The following is a 21166-nucleotide window of genomic DNA, read 5'->3' on the forward strand; positions in this document are numbered from 1 at the left end:
AAACATTATACAGTTGTGCTTAAAAGTTTGCATACTTGGGAGAATTTGCAAAATGTTTACAATTTCAAAACATGATGTGTACAAAGAAAACATGAGTGAGAAGGCAAAACAAATACATTTTATTTCTTTTTGGACTCAAGTTCATATGTAAAGCACAATTATTAAACAAAACAGGACAATAAAGAAAATGAGGAAATAATCCCTGTTCAAACATTTGCATACCTTTAGTTCCCAATATTGTGTCTATCAATGATGTTATGCAGTAGTCTGTAATAATTGTGCATAAGGTTATTAATTCTCTCAGGTTGTGCCTTTTCTTCTTGGCAAAATGCCTCCAGTTCTTGTAAATATTTTGGTTGTCTTGCACGAACTACATGTTTGAGATCTCCCCAAAAGTGGCTCAATGATACTGAGGTTAGGATACTGTGATGGCTGCTCCAGAACCTTCATCTTTTTCTGCTGTAGCCATTGGATGGTCAACTTGGTCTTGAGTTTTGGATCTTTGTCATGTTGGAACATCCAAAAGCGTCCCATGCGCAGCTTTCATGCTGTAGAACGCAAACTGACTGCCAGTATTTTCTGATAACTTGCTGTAGTCATCTTGCCATCAATTTAGACTAACTCCCCTGTGCCATTTAAGCTCACACAGACCCATACCATAAACGTTTTAACTCCTTTCCTTCAAATGACATGAAGTTAAATTTTGGTCTCCTCACTGCAAATGACTCCAGAAGGCTTGTCTAGGTGCTGTGTTCCTTAAGGTTTTTTGTGGGTTTTTCTGGGTAAAACTACTTCTGAAAAAAGCAGCTTCTCCTGCAACCTGACTGTGGCTTAGTGTCAGTAGAACCTCTTATTTTCCAGCTCTTTATCAGAGTTTGAACAGTACTGACTGCCATTTTTAAATATTGAGATATCTTTTTATATGCTTTTCCTGCTTTATAAAGTTCAACTACCTTAATATGCACCTTAAAATTTTGTCTTGCCAATAGTGCAGTATCCAGCCAAGTCAATATATCACCTCATAAGCTGAGAAACTCACTGACTATTTATGCACAGACACTAATTACAATCATAATACCTAACAGGTGTAGACCCAGTTGGATTCTGTAAAGCTGCTTTATAAAAATGACCATTGTTAAAAGTGCTATACAAATATAATTGAATTGAATTTAACTGAAAGTTGTCTTTACTAGCCATTTAAACCTGTGTATAAACTTATTGCTGAATGTGGGAAAAACATTTAAGGAAATGTGAAGTTTTGATAAGGTCTGTTTGGGTAATGTCAGTTATCATTAGGTTTTAAAAAAGACTCAACCAATGGAAGTATTGATGACTTCATGTGACCACTATCCTTAAATAGGAAAAAGTTCTCTTGCATTATCGGTCATATTTTCCAAATAAATATCAATGTTTAACAATTTCTTTCAGGGTATGCAAACTTTTGAGCAGAACTGTAAATAACACAAAACCTTATTTTACAGCATTGTCAGTCTCCTCTAGCAGTTTACATTCCCCACACACAGCACATACATCAGCTTTTCACACAAAATATGTCTTATGTCTCTTGTACACAAATCTATTAAACATATTGAACTTTTTGTTAGATTTTTTTTCTGCCTCACTATGGTCCTTAAGTATCCCACATAGTTTTGTTAAGTAGTTGTCTGTTTAGCCCATTTGTCTGCTTTATGGCTTGGCCCCTAGATTGTCACCGCTTAACTACGGCTTGTCTGTGACTATTAGGTATGCTACTGTATACAGTATTTGAGAGCATCACCTTTCAGCTTGACTTAGCAGAATACTGCACCTGAACTTTATTTTATGAAACACAGTGAGCTGGATTCACTGTTATGCTAAGAGGTTTAAGTGTGTTTTAATTTTTTCATGTGGATGAAGATTTATTTAAAAACAAAGGATGAAAATCTATGTTTTAGGAAATAACTGTGTATGTGTGGACTAGGCATTAATTTCATTGGCCTAAGTAAAATAGCCTAAGTTCATTTAAAATAAGCACCACTTCTGTTAGCATGATATATGAAATACTTCTACATGACATTATATGGGTGCAGTCCTCTTCACCCACATAATGAGCAGCTTTCTTAGAGGGGAATTTGTGTTCCATAATTTACAAATAAATAATGTGTTAAAAAGGCAGCATGGTGGTGTAGTGGTTAGCACTGTCGCCTTGCACCTCCAGAGTCCGGGTTCTCTGCCAGGCTCGATTCCCGTCTCTGTGTAAATGGAGTTTGCATGTTCTTTCCGTGCTTGGTGGGTTTCCTCCGGGTACTCCGGTTCCCTTCCACAGTCCAAAGATATGCAGGTTAGGCTAATTGGCGTTCCCAAATTCCCTGTAGTGTGTGAGAGTGTGTGTATGAGTGTGTGCCCTGCAATGGATTTGCATCCTGTCCAGGGTGTACCCTGCCCTGTGCCCTAAGCCTTCTGGGATAGGCTCCAGGTCCCCGCGACCCTGAATACAGGATAAAGCGGTATAGAAGATGAGTGAGTAATGTGTTAAAAATATAAGATTCACAAAAAAAACTCAGTGATTTACAAAACTGAAATGTGATTCCCAAATAAATTAAATAAACAAATAAATAAATAAATAGGATGCATATTTTTTGTGGTAGTAAGGTTCCATCACTACATGACTGCTGGTCAGCAAACCTGGGAATCCCACAGATCATTGGAACTATGCCGCGAAACCGCTTCCAGAACATCATGCGACACCTACGCTTTGATGACAGGTCCACCCACAGTAATCGAGCAAAGACTGATAAGTTCGCTGCAATTTCCAGTGTGTGGAGATCATTTGTCAACAACTGCATCACGTCCTACAACCCTGATCTACATATCACTATTGATGAACAGCTTTTCCTGTCAAAGACTCGCTGCTGTTTCCTGCAGTATATTGCAACTAAACCTGACAAGTTTGGGATCAAGTTTTGGGTGGCTTGCGACCTAAAATCCAAGTACATTTGCAATGTCCCCCCTGTCCTCCTTAGCAAGGACCGCAGTTGTCCCAGTGGGGAGAGACTGTCCGAAAATATGGTGATGAGGCTGATGGAACCATTCTGCTTACATCTCACATCGCTGTCACTTGCGCAAAAACCACCACCATCCTCGGCTCAGTCAACAAGATTCGCCACTCAGGTATGTTGCAGGTCTTTTGTGGTTTTTAGAATCAACACCTCCAAGTGTGTCATTGTTTGTAAAAGTGCTATGAAAATAACAATTTATCTTATTTATTAGGTCTTTTCAACCACTGCTGCCATGCTGACGGCGTATGCGCCCAAATGGAAGAAGACTGTATATTCTTAGCACTGTGCGATGTGTTCACTGCTACAGATACACGAGTGGTAAATGCACACGGGAGATACCATGGCAGTACCAGGATTGTGAGTGATTGCTGAAATGTACGCACTCACTTTTTATTATTATTTGTAAATATGTGTACAAATGGTTGGTTTGTTTTTTATTTAATTTTGTACTGTTTTTATTAATAAATCTCAGCAACAAAGGAAAAAAAACATGGTTGTTGATTTCTCCCTAAGATGGCAAAGTGAAACACAAGTTTCCTTGAAGTGGCTCAGCATGGCCCCACCTTGTTTACATAACAAAAGAATATGTTCACAGCTGGTTAAGGATATTAGCTAAAAGCCTGTGGGTTTTATAGGTAGAAAAGCCAAATGGCTGCTCTTTGGGACTTCTAGCACTAGATTTACTAGGCCTGCGCAAATTAGCAAATTCCATACACCTTACCTGGACCTCACACCTACTAGCACCCCTGCTGAGTTTTTTTAACATGCCGTCATGTTGCATTGGAGACATATTTGGTCTCCAAATCTGTGGCCATCCAGAACTTGTTCCCAAATTTGTCTGGCTTGGTTGCGATACACTGTGTGAATGGACAACGAACCTTGGTAGGGAACAGTTGTTCATCTATGGTCATGTGTTTTCTTGGAGTGAAACTCTCAGCACAGTTCTTGTTTAAGCGTGTCCAGATGTCGGAGATTAAAGCAAATTTGTCTGTTTTTACCCGTTCTGCCCGCCTGTCCTTGTCATCAAATCGAAGGTGTTGCATAATTGAAATGAATTTATCTCGGGGCATTGTCTCTCTGATTACTGGCACCAGAAAGTTTTCTGACCAGCAATCCACAATGGCACCAACAGGACACATGATTGGTCTTACAAACAGAATTGAAATGAATGCCATCAGTTCACGAATTGCCAAATTCCAGTCTGGCTCTGTTCTGCAGGCTTGATGGACTGTACACTCCCTGATGGTCTGCAGTATTCCCACAGATTTGCCACTGCACTGGGCACTTCAATGTCCTTCTCTACCCACACAGTGCCATCTTTTGCTGTCTGGCTCAGACAGGGCTTCCCAGTACCATGGTGCATCTTCCGTGGAGGCATGTTGGATTCTTGTTTCATCTCTTTTTTAGATTCTTCTGAGGAGATATCAGTGGCCTGCTGGACCAATGAAATCTTTCCTCCATCAGAGTCTGCTTTGTCCATTTCCTGAAACCAGACCAAAGCCTGTTGCGCTGAGAGGTGCTTCCTGCATGGCAGTGATTTGGAGGCCATTCTGATGTGCATTCTCAGAAGTGCTGAGAAATGATTCTCCCGCCTGGGTCGTTCTGCTTCTATGCACAGCACTGTGCTGTAGTCATGCAATGTCACTCCCTTACATATACAGTCACAATAGACAGCATCACACCTTTTGGCCACCTCTCCAGCATTCATATGTTGTGAAAAGCCGGCCTAATTGCATTACAGTATCTGCCATACTGCCATCAACGCCATGGCAATGGAACACTGCCAAAAGTGCCAATTGCCCTCTGATTGCATTTTGCTGCATGAATTGGCAACAGAGTTCCTTGGTTAGAAGCACAATCAGAGGGCACACTGGCACACAAAGAACAGAACTCTCTGGTTGTGGGGGATGTGAGGAGGACAAATGAACTAAATCACTTGTTCAACAGGTTTGATTCATCTGCCTTTGCCTTTTCACCCATACTGCCCTTACTCATGCAGCCCCCAATATCTGCAACAGACACCCTCACCCCCACCTCTGTTCCACCTCAGACACTTCCTCTACTTCACAGTCCTCTACACTTCACACTGCTTCCACATTCTTTGCTCACTGCTCCCCAACCCCCAACCTGGAGAGATTCAAAAGGTATTTCCTTCCAAACACTGTCAGACTCTACAACAAAGTCCCTGCAGCTGACTCCACACACATAGACTAACAAACACAACTCATATGCAATATTAGTTCTTGTCAATTCCTGTCACTACATTGTGTGCCTGTCCATAAAGATATATCCACAGCGTTGTACATATATTTATATATCCACTCTCTAAATAATATAAATACACTCTATTTATACATAAATACATACATTTATCTGTTTATATATATACACACACACCAATATTTTTCAATACACATGTCCATATTTATGTCTCCAGATTGTTTGTATAATGCACTTTTTATACTGTACTCTTGGTACAGTTTTTATTTTAGCTGTTTTTGTCTTGCACTGTCCACTTTTCTGCAATGACAATGCAGATTTGCCACGCGTGGGACTAATAAAGACAGATTTGCTGCGATCTCTAACATCTGGACACGCTTCACCAAGAACTGTGCTGAGAGTCAAGGAACTCTATTGCTGAATACAGGGATGATAGTCGCTGGGTCGGCAAATGCTGCAAACAGACTTTGAAACAGACAGACAGACTGTGTGGGACAGTAACCCCTGAAACATAAGGCAGAAGGATGAAGAGCTGAACCTGGAACTGTGGGACAGAATTTTTTTTATGTTTTTTTTTTTTTGCTTGCTATTTTTTTTTTGTCTTTTTTATTGAAAATATTAACAAGTTACATATACATACATACATTGTACACTTTTTTTCCCCTAACTGTACCCCACCCCCCACCCCGCCAAAAAAAAAAAAAAGCCAGTCAGCAGAAAAAAAGGGAATTTTTTTTTTATAAATTGCACATCAAACAGAAATGGAAGAGAAGGAAAGTATTAGAAACAAAGACTAAAAAAGCAATATTTTATTACAGATCTAATTGATTTGCATCTATATTTTCAAAATGGCTTATAAATGGTTGCCAGGTATCATAAAATTTCTGAGTGGATCCCTTTATAGAATAGCGAATTTTTTCTAGATGAAGAAAATACAAGACCTCTTTATTCCAGTGAGTACCCACTGGTGGCGACGACTCCTTCCATCTAAACAGGATCAGTCTCCTAGCGAGAAAGGAGCTAAAGGCAATCATATTGGCCTTGGCGTCATTCAAGCGGACACCACTTGAGTCAACACCAAAAAGTGCAATAAATGGGGATGGTTTTAATGGTATTTGGCATATTTTTGACAAGGTATCAAAAATAAAACTCCAAAAATTGTATAGCTTTGGGCATGTCCAGAACATATGTAGTAGCGTAGCTGGTTCCTGCATACATCGGTCACATGTGGGATCAAAGTCCTCTCTAATCCTTGGCAGTTTTACCTTGGACCAGTGAAGCCGGTGAACAATTTTAAATTGAATGACTGTATGTTTGAGGCAAACTGATGATGAGTAAATTCTATGTATTATCTTTTGCCACAGTTTATCTGAAATTTGTTCTTTTATATCATTTTCCCATTTGCAGTGTATCTAATGTGGCTGAGTTACTTGTGTTTAATAACTTGTATACAGCACTAATCATCTGTTTGGCATCTGGTTTACAGCTATAAACAGAATCTAAAAGGGATGGAGAAGGAGACAAAGGGAAGGAGTCAGAGTTACAGGAAATGAAATTCCTCAGCTGTAGATATCTATAAAAATGTGTCCTGGGAATGTTAAACTTTTGTACAAGTTGTTTAAATGAGCCAAAGATATTGTCAATGTAAAGATCGTATAATGACACAATACCACACTTAAACCAAACCCCAAAAGCATTATCCGTGTAAGACGGAGCAAACATACAATGTCCATTTAATGGTGCTATCAAGGATAGATCAGTAAGCTTAAAATGACGCCGAAACTGATTCCAAATTTTAACTGAGTGTATAACTAGTGGGTTTGAGGTAAGAGAAGATGTGGGTTGTTTTTGTGGTAATTTAGCACATAATAATGATGAGAGAGATATTGATCCCATGGATGCTTCCTCTATAGCCACCCAGACGGGAGGGTTGACTGCATACTGCGCCCAGAATAACATTGCCCTTACATTAGCAGCCCAGTAATAATAAAGAAAGTTTGGAAGTGCCATTCCTCCAGATTCGCGGGGCCTCTGTAGGATACTTTGTTTAATACGTGGTTGTTTTTTATTCCAAATAAAAGACTGGATAATAAAATTAGTATTTTCTTGTAGTAGGATTTCAAAAACGCCAAACATCTGCCAATCCATAAGCCTCCAGGAAACTTTGTATCACTTTTGCTGATTTGGATTTGGGCGTTTTTTTGGGGGGAACTGCGATCGCAGTTTATATCACCTCCTATGATAAGGTGGTGGGTTGTCATATTTGGGATCCGAGACAGAAAGTTAACAAAAAAAACCTTCATCATCCCAATTGGGTGCATACACATTGGCTAGAATGAGTGGGAGCCCGTATACTTGCCCAACTACAATAATATAGCGGCCAGCAGTATCTGCATCTACAGTAGTTGCTACAAATGGTAAGATTTTATTAATCAGGATAGCAGCCCCCCTCGCCTTTGAGTGGAAGTTGGAGTGATATACTTGTCCGATCCACCCCTCCCTTAATTTAGATTGGTCACATGTGCGTAAATGGGTCTCTTGAAGAAAAACAATATCAGCTTTGAGGTGTTGCAAATGAATGAGGACTGTTTTCCTCTTTACAGGATAGTTAAGGGATTTAACATCTCAACTAACAAAATTGATCAAACATCCATTAGTCTGTCTAAAAGAAACGCCTGTTTTTGTCATGAAAAGTTAATAGCAATAGTGAAGCTGCAGATTTACACAAAATAGAATAGAGCCAGGAAAAAAGAAAGAAAGAAAGAAAAAAAAGAGAGAGAGAAAGAGATTTTTTTTAAAAAGTACTGCTGACTGGCCTGAACCCTAACCCAATCACCCATTAAACCCAGGTGATTAACCCAACCCACACCAACAAATCCACACACTTTGCTTATCTGGATCCTACTGAGCCAAAATCAGGCTCTCACTAAACCATCTTATAAGCTTGTAACAATAAAATATATGAACAAGTCTAAACATTAACTAGTCAACGTCATCCTTATTATGATTATAAAGCGTTAATTACAAAAAACTTTGTACTGAAACTAAAACGGAAACTTCAACATAATTACACTAACTTGTAATAAAGCACTATAGTTTACACCGGTCAGTACTGTGTTTACCGTCCATGTGCCAACGATAGGAAATATGAACGTCCTTCAGGAGTTAAGGACTGGCTTCTGCAGAAGTAATAACACTGTGCTTAACATAGTGCATGGCTTTATCCGGATCAGTGAACATCTTGTTCTCGCCCTTAAAGGTGATACGAAGTCGTGCAGGATTCAAAATGCCGAAGCGCACACCGTCCTGTCCTCGTAAGAGTTTTCTAACCTCAGTAAATGCCGCACGAGCCTTGGCCACACTCGGAGTGTAATCGGGAAATATAGCTATTTGCTCCCCGTTAAAGTGAAGTGGACCTCGGGACCGGGCACGGCGCAGTACCTCCATACAGTCCTGATGGTAGTGTAATTTGGCCACAATGGTGCGCGGTTTCCCTCCTTGCTTCTTGGGCCCCGAACTTCTATACGAATGGTCAATAAGGAGGTCCTTGTCCATCTGCAGAACTTCGGTCAGTAATTTAGAGACAGATGTGGTGGAGCTTGACCCCGGTTCTTCCGGAACGCCTAGGATTCGAATGTTACATCTCCGCGTTTTCCCTTCCATGTCATCATATCTGGCTTTCAGTTCGGTCATTTCTGCCTGCAGGCTCGTTATAGTAGTTTGCATTGAGACCACTTCATCCGACCATGTAGACAGTCCGCCCTCCATGTCCCTCACAGAAGCCTTAATCTGGTCCATCTCTGCGCGGGTTGTCGCAACGCAATTGGTGATTTCGGCCTTGAGCGTCTGTAACTCACCCTTAATGGAGTTCAGTTCTTCGGTCAGTGCACTTCTCAATTCTTCCTTAATAACAGTTATAATGTCACTCTTGAGGGACATAAGAATTTGAGATTTGAGGTCTTCGACATCCATTTTTTCCTATTTTGAGGAGGATGAAGTAGCGGCGCGGCTTGAACTCGGCTCACTAACAAGGCTGAGGGCCGAAGGTGTGCTGGGCCTAGTGCTCGATGATCCGCTGAATTTGTATTTTCTTAAGCTCGCAGCCATGCCGACACCGAAAAAAACTACTAAATTTGTCACGAAGTTATGACTACGTATTACTGACCAATTAATGAAATAAACTAGAATTTAAAAAAAGGATTTTAACATATTAAATGTTATTGTTCAGCGAGAGCCCGACAAAACACGTCCTACTCCATAATAGGCTCTATAGCCTGCTTGCTATTTTTACATGAACAGGCATATGTCACACACAGAGGTTTGGATCTGCCTTGGATCTGAGCAACTCTGAGTAAACAAATGCAAATATGCCAGGCCTTACAGGTCATGGGTGGTTTGCACAACAAAAGATTGAGGAGAATCAAGCTGAAGACCTGTGAAAATCTCAGCATGGGTGAATAACACCTCGGGCCTTGCACCAGAAAATAAAAAAGTCAGTAATTCTAGTGCTAGTGGTAAACACATCTCTGTGGCTTTTATTCTATCTCACCTCCAACTCTGTTCTCTGGCCACTCCCAGACAACTGTTGTTAAGACACAACCCAAGCAGCCTGTTTTTCAGTCTCCTGCTTTCTACTTCCTTTAAGATACAGTAAATAAATTAGTCTCAGGTTACCACTTTAGCAATGGTTCTGGTGGAGGAGCTTCTCTTGCAACCTACAAGCACAAGCATGTTGCTTGGGCTATTGATTATCTTATTACTGATTGTTTATCGCCTTTCATCTGATGACAAATCTAATGAAGAAAACAAGGACCCTCCAGGGCCTAAACCACTGCCTATCTTGGGAAACATGCTGCAACTGAACCTTAAGAGACCCTACCTGACTCTATGTGAAGTAAGTGCTTTTATTGTTGAAATAGCCATGCACCAATGCACTGGATAATTATTGTTTAATTGGCTCTAAGATCTAGTCTGAGGTAAGAGCCATTTTCCAAGGTATTACATAAGTAAAACATTTTGCTAACAATTCCATAGTTCTGAAAAAACTACATATATCTACTTTGATAATTGCAATCTTGTCTGTGGGCCCAACAGTATTACTCAAGTAGAGCCAATATTATCTGTACTGCTGTCTTCTCTTTGAAAATTCCAGATATTAAAGAAAGGTCGTTTAAAGATGTTTAATACAACAATGGAAGTTCAACCATATTACTAATATGGATATTGTAATGTAATAAAGGGACACTGTAAAAGTAATATAGTAATTTTAAGTTTGGAAAAGAATCATGATTCTTAACTTAAGACTTCACAATGAATGGACAAAATAAAATTCTTATCATAGTAAAAACTAGCGGTTAAATAAGGCAACACAATATATTTTTTTCAATGACAAACATGATAATAATTTTTTTTTTTGTAATAAAATAGCTATAAAACAATAAATACTTAGTATGATGTCCTTTACTCTTCAAAATCTGTTCTGAAAAAGCAGACCACACAGGGCCACCATGCATAATAATAATAATAATAATAATCATTAACAATACTACTACTACAACTACTAGTACTCCTACTACTACTACTAGTACTCCTACTACTAATAATAATAATCATTAATTTCATTATTTTAATTATTTTTATGTCCACATACTGTTAGGCCACTTTTTAAATTTAAATATTTCAATTTCAAATGAAAGTTATAGACTAAATTTGCTTGTGATTTGTCTAATAAACAACTACAGTGCATTTGCTAGGCTGCAAACAATCAGTTTTCATGACGAAGACTGTGGTGTACTTTGTTTATTCAAAACAAATAGAATAAAACAAAAAACATAATAAGAACAACTGGAGGACACAGTACTGGTGGAGCATTATAAAACAGGAGATTTACCGATTCATGTACAATTCTAATATTTCAGTCATTCCTGCTTGAGTAGCTTCACACAGCTTTTTTTGTGCTGTTAGCTTTGTTTAATTAGTCACTTAGTAATAGTAAAACAGTAATATTTCTGATGCTATGACTGTTGTAATTGCATTACTTTGGAGTTTAATCAAATTGTGAACACTCTCATCGTTTTCCATCAGCAAGGTAAATGATAAAGCAGTATAACAATAAACTAATGTTACCAATTCAAGAAAGGCTAACATGTTCGTAAGTAAAAAACCTAATTATGATAGGCTAACCAGTAACATTGCTATACAAGATAAAGGTTAAATAATGCTACACAAAATGTTAACTGTATTAATGGAACATTGTATTCACATATACACCACATATTTACGTATAGTAACTGCCTACTTATTATATAATTCCTAATGTTACCTTGCCTTTTTTTTTCAAGAGCAAGCAGAGCCATGCCACATAATGAAAGATGTTTTTGATGTTAGTAGGCAGGACATTTTTTTCAAACCACCAATCATAAGGTGCCAGGAGATTATTGGATAGAAATTAAAAATTATTTGTCCATTTATCTGTTATTCACCTTACCAGTTAGATTTTATTCACAAATTAAAATATAAAACATTTTGCTATCTTTTTCAGAGATTACTTTTAGTTAGTTTTAGGCTGTGTCATAAAGAAATAGGTCATCAATTGACATTTTTCGCCATTATTTTCATTGATGAAATTAATACTGCTGAGGAGGTTATGAGGTGGCCTCTTAAAAATCGTAACACAAAATGGATGAATCAGAACTTTAACTATCCTAGCTAAAATTAATAAACACATATTCATAACATAGAATACAGCAATCCATCATTTACTTTTTCTTTCTTTTTACAGATGTCAAAAAAATATGGATCAGTATTCACTGTGTATTTTGGGCCTAAAAAAGTCATTGTCTTGGCAGGATTTCAAACAGTTAAACAAGCGCTTGTAAATTATGCAGAAGAATTTGGAAACAGAGATATCACTCCCATTTTCTCCGACTTTAACAAAGGACATGGTAAGAGAATGATACAGATCTGTATCTAAACACCACCTTTGTCTTTGGTTCTCAATCACTAGTAACAGGAAGAGAACAGACTATTTTTTACACTTTATACAGGACTGACAATAACTTATATTTATGTGTGTATTTAATTAAAAACAAAATGTGTACATATAACCTTCTTTAAAATGTCTGTCTAGACGAATTATTGCCTAGCAGTAATTGCCAAAACTCAAAACAGTGATTGAGCAGGTTAATGACTGTAGAGGTGTGAGTTCAAATAGCAAAATGGCCATAACAATAAAAAACATTTGACAATGTGACATACATAGTGATACCAAATAAAGTTTTTACTGATTTAACAGGTTGGCTTAATTTTAACAGAAATTCTTTGATTGATTTATTTCCAAATTCATTATTAAATTTTTTTTTGGTTTGATAAGTTATATAAATGTTTATTGAGAATGTGAATGATTTTGGATTTGTCATGCACACTCAATCCGCGACTGGCACTAGAAACCGGAAGTAATGCGGTTGCGAATCAGGAAGTATAAAAGGAGTAAACAAACCACAGCACAACGCTCAGGCATTGAGTTCGCCGATATCGCCTCGGATGTGTTCACCAATTCTAACCCTAACCCTAACCCTCTCTGGTGCCACCGTCTTCATGAAGTTGGACCTCCGGAGCGCCTACAACTTGGCGCGTATCAGAGAGGGTGATGAGTGTAAGACGGCATTCATCACACCCACCGGACACTACGAGAGCCTGGTCATACCCTTCGGACTCTGCAACGCACCCTCGGCCTTCCAACAGTTTATTAACAATGTCCTTAGGGACATGCTGGGCCGATGGGTGTTCGTCTACCTGGACGACATCCTCATAAGAACACAACCTCAAAGAACACATCCAACACGTTTGGGCTGTTCTCAAGAGATTGCTCGCTCACCAACTGTACTGCAAGCTGGAAAAATGTGCTTTTCACGAGAACTCCACCACGTTCCTGTGTTTTGTCATCTCGCCCCAGGGTGAGACCCACAGAAGCTCGAAGCTGTGCGTCACTGGCCCCTACCCAGGACCCTTAAAGCTTTAATGGTTTCTTGGGTTTCGAATTTTTATCGTCGCTTTATCCGGGGCTACAGTACAGTTGCAGCACCATTAACCACATTGACCAGGCCCTCACCTCACCCGTTTCGACCCACACCCGCGGCCATCTCCTCTTTCTAAGAATTGTGTAATCACTTCACCACCGCTCCTATCCTTCTCCACCCAGACGTCAACAAACCTTTCGTTGTGGAGGTGGACGCGTCGGATGTGGGCGCCGGCGCCGTTCTCTCCCAACGAGGTCCAGACCAGAAACTACACCCTTGTGGTTTCTTCTCCAAGAAATTTAATCCCACTCAGCAGCGATACGGGGTAGGGGACCGCAAACTGCTGGGCATAAAGTGGGCCTTGGAGGAATGGCGTCACTGGCTCCAGGGCGCCAGTGAGCTGTTCATCGTCTGGACCGACCACCAGAACCTCATCACCATCAGGAACTTAAACCAGCTCAATCCACGACAGGCACGGTGGGCCCTATTTTTTAAACAATACGACTTCCATCTGTCGTACCGCCCGGGGTCCAAAAATACCAAGGCCGACGCGCTGTCGAGGCAGCACGAGGAAGACCTCCCCCGGGCAGATCCTGTGCCTGTCATCCTCTCCTCCCGGATCACTGCACCCATTCAGTGGAACTTGGAGACGAGGGTCCGCCAGGCACAGGCTGCGGAGGCCGGACCGGCAGGCGTGCCAGCTGGACGACTCTACGTGCCCCAGAATGTGAGATTGGACGTCCTCCAATGGGGTCACTCTTCACCCGTCGCTGGACATCAGGGGACCCGGAGAACCCTATCATTCATCGAACAGGTGGCCCTCCATGGGAAAAAATGTCACAGAGTTCGTTCAGGCGTGCCTGGTGTGCGCCAGGGCCAAGGACAGAAATCAACCCTCTCCTGGAGGGCTCCAGCCACTTCCCGTTCCTCGATGGCTCCGGTTTCCGACGGGAAAAACACCATCCTCACCATAGTTGACCAGTTCTCCAAGGCCGTACACCTGGTGCCCCTCACTGGACTCCCATCAGCCAAAACCACAGCTGAGCTGATACTGGAACACGTAGTCCGCCTGCATGGGTTCCCCAAAGACATCGTCTTGGACAGGGGGCCTCAGTTCACTGCCCGGTTCTGGCAGGCCTTCTGCCGTCTGATCAATTTCACCAGCAGTCTGTCATTTGGATACCATCCCCAGACTAATGGTCAGACGGAACGGACCAACCAACAACTCGAGCGCTACCTAAGGTATTTTGTTGCGGATCGGCAGCGCTCCTGGGCCCGCTACCTCATATGGGCAGAACTCTCTCACAATCTGTATGTTTCATCTGCCACCAACCTTAGCCCATTTGAGGTATGCTATGGTTTCCAACCCCCGATGTTCGCCCATCAAGAACCGGAGGTTGATGTACCATCGGCCCAACAGTTGGTCCGTAGGTGTCGGCGGCTCTGGAATCAAGCCAACCTCGCTATTCAGAATGCCAACAACCACTACATCACTCAACACTGCCGCCGACACCTTCCGGGACGTTTGTACAAAGTAGATGACAAGGTATGGCTATCTACAAAGAACCTACATCTGCATACGGAATCCCGAAAACTTTCACCTCGCTTCATCGGACCATACCGCATCACTCTAAGAATAAACCCTGTCACCTACCGGCTCCAGCTGCCTGCGGCGCTCCGGATTCACCCTGTATTCCACACATCCCAACTCAAACCCTTCATCACTTCTCCTATGGTTCCTATAGCTAAAGCTACGTCTTCTGATCTTCTCAGGTTAGTTCTTGACAGGAGTAATAATTGATCATGCTATTCAATTATTATGTATTTAGTAGTTGTGTTAATCGATTAAAAAATAATCTAGTTAATCACAGTTAATGTAGTAAATCTAGTTATTGCTTAGATTTACTTGTGTTAGAGGAAACACATTAGGCACTTTTTATCCAAACTTTAATCAGAAAGTTTTTTCTAATAAATTTTGCTGTTCGGCACACCTGGTGATGTTTCCTTTGTCATCATTTTATTATCTGTGTTAAACATGCCATTATCACATACAGCTAGGTAATGGTGCTGTGATTATGGGAAGCAATTAGGGTCAAACTTTGTCATATGATTAATTTGTGTTAAAAAATGTAACACGTAAAAATTTCTGGTTTAATCATGTGTTCATGTGTTGATATCATCAGGTAAGGGGAAAGTGGACAAGGAGACTTGCTGGTGGAATGAGAAAGTCCAGGAGTATATAAAGGGAAAGAGGTTAGCTAAAAAGAAGTGGGACACTGAGAGGACTGAAGAGAGTAGACAGGAGTACAGGGAGATGCAGCGTAAGGTGAACGTAGAGGTGGCAAAGGCCAAGCAAAGAACATATGAGGACTTGTATGCTAGGCTAGACAGTAAGGAGGGAGCGGTGGATCTGTACAGGTTGGCAAGGCAGAGAAATAGAGATGGGAAGGATGTGCAGCAGATTAGAGTGATTAAAGATAGAGATGGAAATGTACTGACAGATGCCAGGAGGGTGATGGAAAGATGGAAGGAGTACTTTAAGGAGTTGATGAATGAGGAAAACAAAAGAGAACAAAAAGTAGAAGAGGTGACTGTTATGGAACAGGAAGTAGCAAATATTAGTAGAAGTGAGGTGAGAAGAGCGTTGAAGAGGATGAAGAGTGAAAAGGCTGTTGGTCCTGATGACATACCTGTGGAGGTATGGAAGTGCTTAGGAGAGGTGGCAGTAGAGTTTTTGACTAGTTTGTTTAACAAGATTTTGGAAAGTGAGAGGATTCCAGAGGAACGAAGGAGAAGTGTATTGGTGCCAATTTTTAAGAACAAGGGAGATGTGCAAAGCTGTGGCAATTATAGAGGTAAAAAGCTAATGAGCCAGAAAATGAAGCTGTGGAAAAGAGTAGTGGAAGGGTTAGGTTAAGGGCAGAGGTGAGCATTTGTGAGCAGCAATATGGTTTTATGCCTAGAAAGAGTACATCAGATGCAGTATTTGCTTTGAGGATGCTGGCGGAGAAGTGCAGAGAAGGTAACAGGGAGTTGCATTGTGTCGTTTTAGATTTAGAAAAAGCGTATGACAGGGTGCCAAGTTGGAAGGGGTGGAGAAAAGTGTCAGGAATGTTGTGCGATAAAAGAGTATCAGCAAGAATGAAAGGAAAGGTGTACAGGACAGTGGTGAGACCAGCAATGCTCTACGGCTTAGAGACAGAAGATGTTGAGGTTCTCTTTGGGAGTGACAAGGATGGATATGGTCTAAAATGAGTTTATCAGAGGAACAACCCACGTAAGATGTTTTGGAGATAAAGTCAGAGAGGCCAGATTGAGGTGGTTCGGGCATGTTCAGAGGAGAGATTGTGTATATATTGGTAGAAGGATGCTGAGGTTGGAACTGCCAGACAGGAGGTCTAGAGGAAGACCAAAGAGGAGATTTATGGATGCAGTGAGAGAGGACATGAAGTTAGTTGGTGTGAGAGAAGAGGAGGCAGAGGATAGGGTTAAATGGAGGCAGATGATTCACTGTGGCGACCCCTGAAAGGAAACAGCCGAAAGACAAAGAAGAAGATGTGTTGATATTGATAGCACTAGTATTCAGTATTTATTATGATATTTACCATTTTAAAAGCTTTTCTGCAACTTATTAATAAACTTCAAAACTTTAGATTTTCTTTTTTAACTTTTATTTCAACTTCAGGAATTCTGTTTAGCAATGGTGAAACCTGGAAAGAAATGAGACGATTTTCCCTCACCACACTTCGAGACTTTGGGATGGGCAAAAGAGGGAGTGAGGAGAAAATCATAGAAGAAACACACTATTTAAGAAAAGTGTTTGAAGAATTTCAAGGTAAAAGTTTTCAGTAAAATTATTTCAATTTACAGTCAAAATGTTGCCACTATTTGTTGTTTTTAGAACTGCTGCATCATATTTCTGCATAAAGGATTTTTTAGCAACTTTCACCAATCTGTTACTGTAGAAAGTAAATTTAACCTACTGTACTGTTAATGTTCGAAACCAATTTACATTTTAAAATGATTTTGGCTTCAAACACACTTAATGGTCACTTAATAGACGTTACTGATTTTCAATTCAGTTTTAATTTTGTATGCTCAAATACATGCTTGTGTTTATGCAACTTTGATATAAATGGAGACAATGTGTTTTTAAAGACAGTTACAGTACATTAACAGTAACTATTAGTACCTTTAAATTTATTTTATTATCTTTACTTACGATATCTTGACTTACGATTCCTGCTTTGGGTCCGTGTGCATAGAGTTTGCATATTTTACCTGGGCTTCGTGGGTTTCCTTTGGGTTCTCCAGTTTTCTCTCACAGTCCATAGACATCCAGAATAGGCTGTGTGTGAATTTGTGTAAGTCCTGCGATGAATTGGCACCCCATCCAGGGTGTACCTTGCCTCATGCCCTAAGGGCATGGATTTCCGCAACACTGTATACAGAATAAAGCCGTATAGATGATGAGCAACAATCTCTACTTACAGTTTATCCTAACTTTTTTAGATAGTATTTCTACAAAGGAAATGTTTGCAATATTAACTGTTACTTATTACTTAACAGGGAAACCATTTGATACCTCACAGCCTTTAAATTATGCCACCTCAAATGTCATCTCAGCCATTGTGTATGGCAGCAGGTTTCAATACAGTGACCCTCAGTTCAAAGAAATGGTTAATCGGACCAACGAGAACATTAAACTCACTGGCTCACCTTCTATTCAGGTACCATACTTATTATATTTTGTTTGTTTGTTTAATTTGCTATGTGATAACTAATTGGTTCCACCAACACATATTCTTCTGCAAGTGGCATTGTATAAAATTGTCCTATCTATTATTCTGTCCTGCCCAAACCTACTGCGCTTGTACATACAGTACCTTACAGTAATTGTCTTATTTCACAGCTTTATGCCGGCCATAAATCTGCTGAGAATTGTGTTATATTGGTTGTAAGAATTTAGTCCACTTGTGAATTGATGGATAATGTTACATCAATGTGTGAGAAATTCTACAAGTGATAAAATGATCGATTATGTTTTGGAAACAATAAAAACAACCTGTCCCAAAGTGTTACCAGTATGTCAGAAAATTATAACTACAATGAAACTTAATTATGTTTTTGCAGTGCTTTCATCATTCTTAACCTCCAATATAGATACAAATATTTCTACAGTAGTGTACAGTTCAGAAGTAGAAATATAAATTTTTGCTGCTGGTAGGAAATTCTGATCCAATACGAAAAAAATTGTAAAACTAGTTAAGCTGAGGACCAGCAGTCAAACAATGTACGTTTATTAGAACAAGTAGTGTTAGGCATTTTTGACGGGGTACAATTTCTTGGCAATGCCATCTAAACTTTTGACATATTTGTCAAATAACATGAATTAATGATAGCAAAGGACAACAAGCTAACATTAAATGTAATGTTAATTACTAATTGATGCTAAAGACAATTTACAAACGCAAAGTTCTATTTTCATCTATGCACATTGCTTTCATCAATTGTGTTATCCCTGTAAGCATTCTTTAGATAGAGAGAGACCATCAACGTGGACATTCAAAGGCTATTCGATAGAGAATTCATCACTTAAGATGGAGAAAATGTCTAGATAGAGATACCTTTGTGTAAAGTTAATTTCTCTCTCTCTTTTGCTCGCTTAAGGCATAAAGTAATTCTGCATATAAAGGACCGTATTTGTATGCTCTTGTAGATCTACAATATGTTTCCATGGATTGGCCGCTGGCTAAAGAACTGGAGACTTATAATGGAAAACTATAAGACAAATGTAAAGCAAATAAAAAAGCTTTTGGACAATTTGGAGGAGACACTAAATGTGGAGGATAGCCGATGCTTTGTTGACTCTTTTCTTATGCGCCAAAAAAATGCAGAGGTAAATTTTTAATTGTGATGTGTATAAAAATTTTGATTTCTATTTAATTGATTTCAATTTAATGTGTAATATATAATTTTTAAATTAAAACAATAATAATTTTAATTTCATTCATTATTCAGTGACCAAATGTGTGTGTTTGCATGAGCAGGCTGGAGACCAATATGAAATGCATATATTTTTACCCAGAGTTCGTGCAGTATATGGATTTCCATAATTGGGATGGACTACCATATTTGATTTTTCTTGTAGGATTTAAAAATGTACATAGTGTTCCCAACCTATTAAACCCTATATCCATTTTTTCCTGGTCCTAATTGTGACTTTAGTAGAACTCATGTAGTCTACTTATAATAATAATATGAAATTCTCAGTTGTTTTACACAGTCAGTGTAATCAGCTACTTGTTGGTGTATGTTTTCATTCCATTTTCAACATTTACAAAGAAATCAGCAGTATGCCAAAAAAGTATAATCTAATAATTTTTAATGTAATGAGTTTCACATGAAACTCTATTGAATGAAATTGAAATCATGAAATTCTAATGGTTATATATGTTGTTTTTGTTGGACAGAAAGCTGGAGATAAAGACAGTTTGTTTCATGAACAGAATCTCATTAAGTCAGTTTCCAACCTGTTTGCTGCTGGTACTGAGACAACTAGCACGACACTCCGCTGGTGCCTTCTGCTAATGGCCAAGTATCCCCAGGTTCAGGGTAAGATTTCAGAGTAGCAAATGTTTAAACTTGTACAAAGATGGAGCATGGGATGATTTTAGTTTCTGTTAATAAATATTAATGTGCCTCTGTTTTCCTGTGATGCATATGAAGTTAAAAGTTTTTCCTCATTCTAGAACGTGTCCATAAAGAGATTGACAGTGTCATTGGAGCTCGTCAGCCAGTGCTGGAGGACAGGAAGTATTTGCCCTACACAGATGCCGTGATCCATGAAACTCAGAGACTTGCTAACATAGTACCTATGAGTCTCCCCCATGCCACTAGTTGTGATGTTACATTTCAAGGATTCTTCATCAAAAAGGTCAGTATGTGGTGCTAATTATAAGTTATTCATAACTGTTAACTAATAGTAAACTGTAATTAGGGATAAAAATGAATTCTCTTCAACACGAATATAAGACATTGATTATAAACATTAACATGTAAAGCTTATGTCTTTTTCAGGGTACATGCGTGTTTCCTCTCCTGACATCTGTGTTGTGTGATGAAAGTCAGTGGGAGAGCCCACATACCTTCAACCCTGCACACTTCTTAGATGAGCAAGGCCGATTTGTTAAGAGAGATGCCTTCATGCCTTTTTCTGCAGGTAGATTAAAATGATTTCCTCTAGTGAATGTGATGCTTTATATTCAATTAGTTACAAAAACAGCTTCTCTGTTTTGGCAGGGCGCAGGTTGTGTCTTGGAGAGAGTCTGGCCAAGATGGAGCTCTTCCTCTTTTTCACCTCCTTACTGCAGCACTTCCATTTCACTCCTCCACCAGGGGTGTCTGAGGAACAGCTGGACCTCACTCCAGCTGTGGGCTTCACGTTGAGCCCCTCTCCTCACAAGCTGTGTGCAATTAGCCGAACATCAAATATATACTTTCAAGACATAATTGACTAAAATCCCAAAATGTTCTCAGTTAAATTTAAAAAGTACTGAAATTTGTAAATGTACTTACAATTGTGTAGCAATCTTATGCATTGATGCAAGTATATCAAAAGTGATAGTGATATCATAACACATACAAAGTTTTAATATGCTGTAAAACTTACACTGACAAAAATGTTAAAATGTAATTTGCTCAGGAAATATTTGTTTACAATTTCCACACAAAAATAAAATTATAGACAATTAACACAACAAGTAAGCCTAATACATCAACAGTCACTAATACTTTTATTTTTTTTCTAATAATTTTATAATATAATAACCTTAAGCATTTAAACTAACAAAAAAGAACAATCGAAAAACTGTAAGTTTTGTAAGCATA

The 21166-nt window shown here is 39.4% G+C and overlaps 1 protein-coding gene across 1 annotated transcript; it reads left to right on the forward strand.

The window, feature by feature from the left end:
* Positions 1–9935: 9935 nt before the first annotated feature.
* Positions 9936–20855, forward strand: LOC128544461 (cytochrome P450 2K1-like). Its single transcript, XM_053514589.1, has 9 exons — positions 9936–10152; positions 12040–12202; positions 16962–17111; positions 17846–18006; positions 18996–19175; positions 19750–19891; positions 20029–20213; positions 20357–20498; positions 20579–20855. Exons 1-9 carry the CDS (start codon positions 9943–9945, stop codon positions 20794–20796), a joined length of 1551 nt encoding a protein of 516 aa, XP_053370564.1. The 5' UTR covers positions 9936–9942; the 3' UTR covers positions 20797–20855.
* Positions 20856–21166: the final 311 nt, after the last annotated feature.

Source organism: Clarias gariepinus, chromosome 16 (assembly GCF_024256425.1).
Source record: "Clarias gariepinus isolate MV-2021 ecotype Netherlands chromosome 16, CGAR_prim_01v2, whole genome shotgun sequence".
Lineage (NCBI taxonomy): Eukaryota > Metazoa > Chordata > Actinopteri > Siluriformes > Clariidae > Clarias > Clarias gariepinus.